Source organism: Scylla paramamosain, chromosome 33, assembly GCF_035594125.1.
Source record: "Scylla paramamosain isolate STU-SP2022 chromosome 33, ASM3559412v1, whole genome shotgun sequence".
NCBI classification, from domain to species: Eukaryota; Metazoa; Arthropoda; class Malacostraca; order Decapoda; family Portunidae; genus Scylla; species Scylla paramamosain.
In genome coordinates this window covers 13,879,868-13,882,367 of record NC_087183.1, presented here as the reverse complement: position 1 = coordinate 13,882,367, position 2,500 = coordinate 13,879,868, and the positions used below count along the sequence as shown (strand labels likewise).

General features: G+C 40.2%; 2 protein-coding genes across 2 annotated transcripts in view; both read left to right on the top strand.

Moving 5' to 3' along the window:
- LOC135089464 (uncharacterized protein DDB_G0292186-like) overlaps positions 1-2,500 on the top strand; it is a gene marked incomplete at its 3' end in the record, with an annotated part of 32,637 nt that overhangs the window by 17,763 nt on the left and 12,374 nt on the right. The window lies entirely within an intron of this gene.
- The window catches only part of LOC135089430 (carbohydrate sulfotransferase 11-like), a 23,208-nt gene that overhangs the window by 13,006 nt on the left and 7,702 nt on the right, over positions 1-2,500 (top strand). The window contains exons 4-5 of the mRNA XM_063984998.1: positions 1-164; positions 1,801-1,932. The exon at positions 1-164 is cut by the window's left edge and continues 10 nt beyond it. Of these exons, the coding sequence (XP_063841068.1) occupies positions 1-164; positions 1,801-1,932 (296 nt within the window). The remainder of the gene's footprint in view (positions 165-1,800; positions 1,933-2,500) is intronic.

Sequence of the window (2,500 nt, the reverse complement as noted above, 5' to 3'; positions counted from 1 at the left end):
AACTATATGTATTATGTGGCTGGGGAGGACATGGTGTACTGCAAGGTGCCAAAGAGCGGCTCCTCAACGTGGGTCTATAATTTACTGAAAATAGCAGGGGCCCCCGAGGATCACATCAAGTCGGACATCGGTCTTCATCGCCTCCTTCGGGATTACTACCCTAAGTGAGTGTTAATGCTCCTGTTCTAATGTTAAGTGTTTGAGAGATTGGACCATATTCTGACACACTTCTGCGCCACACCTTCACTACTTTCAAAAGGCTCTGGATGAAGTTGCACGGGTTTTTAAGTTTTTTTTTTTACGGTTCTAGTGGCAGAGGAACAACTTTTCTACATTATTGACAGGAAAAACGCTCTTGTGAACTCGGTTAATCATCTCTGCAGTCTTTGAAAATAGCCGTGGTGAGAGAGCAAAGCATTATCTATATAGGTGTTTCTTTCTTCCTAAGGCACATATCATTACAGAGTCCAACGTAAAATGTGGCGGAGCAAGTTTAGGGTACAATTTCAAAGTACGACAGGGAAAGGAGTGATTGAATTGTTGAAATCTTTTAGTGTCCGCAGTTTTATCTTAGCTGAATATGATTGCTACCCTAAGTGAGTGTTGTGTCGTCTATTGAAAGGTTTTAAATGTGGTGGTGTTAATCCAGGTTATAGTTACAAGGTTCTCTACTGACAGCAAAAGGAAAGATCGAGTGTTAAATCTCTTAAGTATCTGCAGTTTTATTTTAGGTGAATATGATTACTAGCCTACGTGAATGTTGTCTCATGAAGTTTAACCCTTTCAATGCAAACCAAAATTTTCTCCTTTAACACCTACAATTTTTTTTGAACACTATATTTGTGCTAAACTCACTCTTCAGTGTTTCCGTAGTGTAGAAAGACAAAATTAACCTTCTCCTCACTTTCCTCTCCTGAGCCTCCATGCAAACAATTTCTTTCTTCAGTGCTACGGAAACGAAGGAAGATTAAAGCGAAGAGAGTTAATAAGATGTGGTGAACTCCAGGGTACAACTTCGAAGTGTGTACAGTTGTGGTCATAAATTGTGTCTTGCTTCGCCATGATGATTCGTAACTATAGATAAGGTTCCTCCCCCTCGCCGGCACCTCGCACCCCTCCCCTCATCACGTCTGAGCAGGTTATGATTCATAATGGCAACGAAGCAAGACTGTACACTGACACCAAAAACAATGATTGGGTGGTTGAAATCTTGTATCACTTGCAATTTCATTTTTTATTAGAATGATAGGTTATGAAGCTTAATAAAAGTAGATAAAGAGGTTTGACCAAAAAAAAAAAAGAATAATTATAGACTAAGAGGAGACAAACTGACAAAAAGAAAAGAAAATAAGTGAAAACGCTAAGTAGAATTCAGAAAAGGAGAAGAAAGGAGGAGACTAGCTCGTAAAAGGAAGTGTAGGAGAAGGAGGAGAAAAAGATGATGATGAGTGTGCTACCTTGCGCGCGTGTTGATCTGCCAGTGAAAGGAAGCTTAAGGAAGGGAAAGTAACACCAGGAAGAGAGGAAAATAGTGGTAGTGGTAGTGGTAGTAGAAGTAGTAGTAGTAGTAGTAGTAGTAGTAGTAGTAGTAGTAGTAGTAGTAGTAGTAGTGGTGATGGTGGTGATGCAAATGTTAGCAATCTAAATTTGGCAATGAACTTAAACACCACCACGACCACCACCACCACTACTACTACTACTACTACTACTACTACTACTACTACTACTACCACCACCACTACTACTACTACTACTACTACTACTACTACTACTACCACCACTACTTTATCTCCCCCTCAGGATGCACACGAGTCACATGAAGCGAGTGTTCAAGAAAAGCTTCAAGTTCGTGGTGGTTCGACATCCGTTCGAGCGGCTTCTGTCAGCTTACCGAGACAAGCTTGAGGACTACCAGAGGGACCTTATGTTCAGGTAAAGAAAGCTTAAACTCTCTCTCTCTCTCTCTCTCTCTCTCTCTCTCTCTCTCTCTCTCTCTCTGGTTCGTCTCCTTTCACTCATTTTCCACTTTTTTTTTCTTTTCTTGCTTCCCATTGTTTTTATTCATATTTTAATTTTCCTTATTACTCTCTCCTCTCTCTCTCTCTCTCTCTCTCTTAGAGGTAATAGCAAAAATGTAATTCGGGCTGTATGGTTTTGCGGTCTGTGTAATTCCATTTGTAATTATGTGCAAATCTCTAGCTTGTATCTTACTTCCTTATTCTCTTTCCCTCTCATTACCTTTTTTATGCTACTCTCCCTTTCACTCACTTCCTTGTTCTCACGTTTTGTACTTCCTTTCCTGTCTCCTCATTTCCCTCACTCACTGGCTCGCTCACTCTTATTCATTCATACACAGGACCATTCATTCACACACTCACGCATTCATACACTCACTCATTCACTCACATGTGTATTTTCTCCTTTATATGTTCGTCTGATTGTCTGTTCTCTATCCTTCCCTCTAAACGCAATAAATAAATAAGCGAATGAACTGAGATTA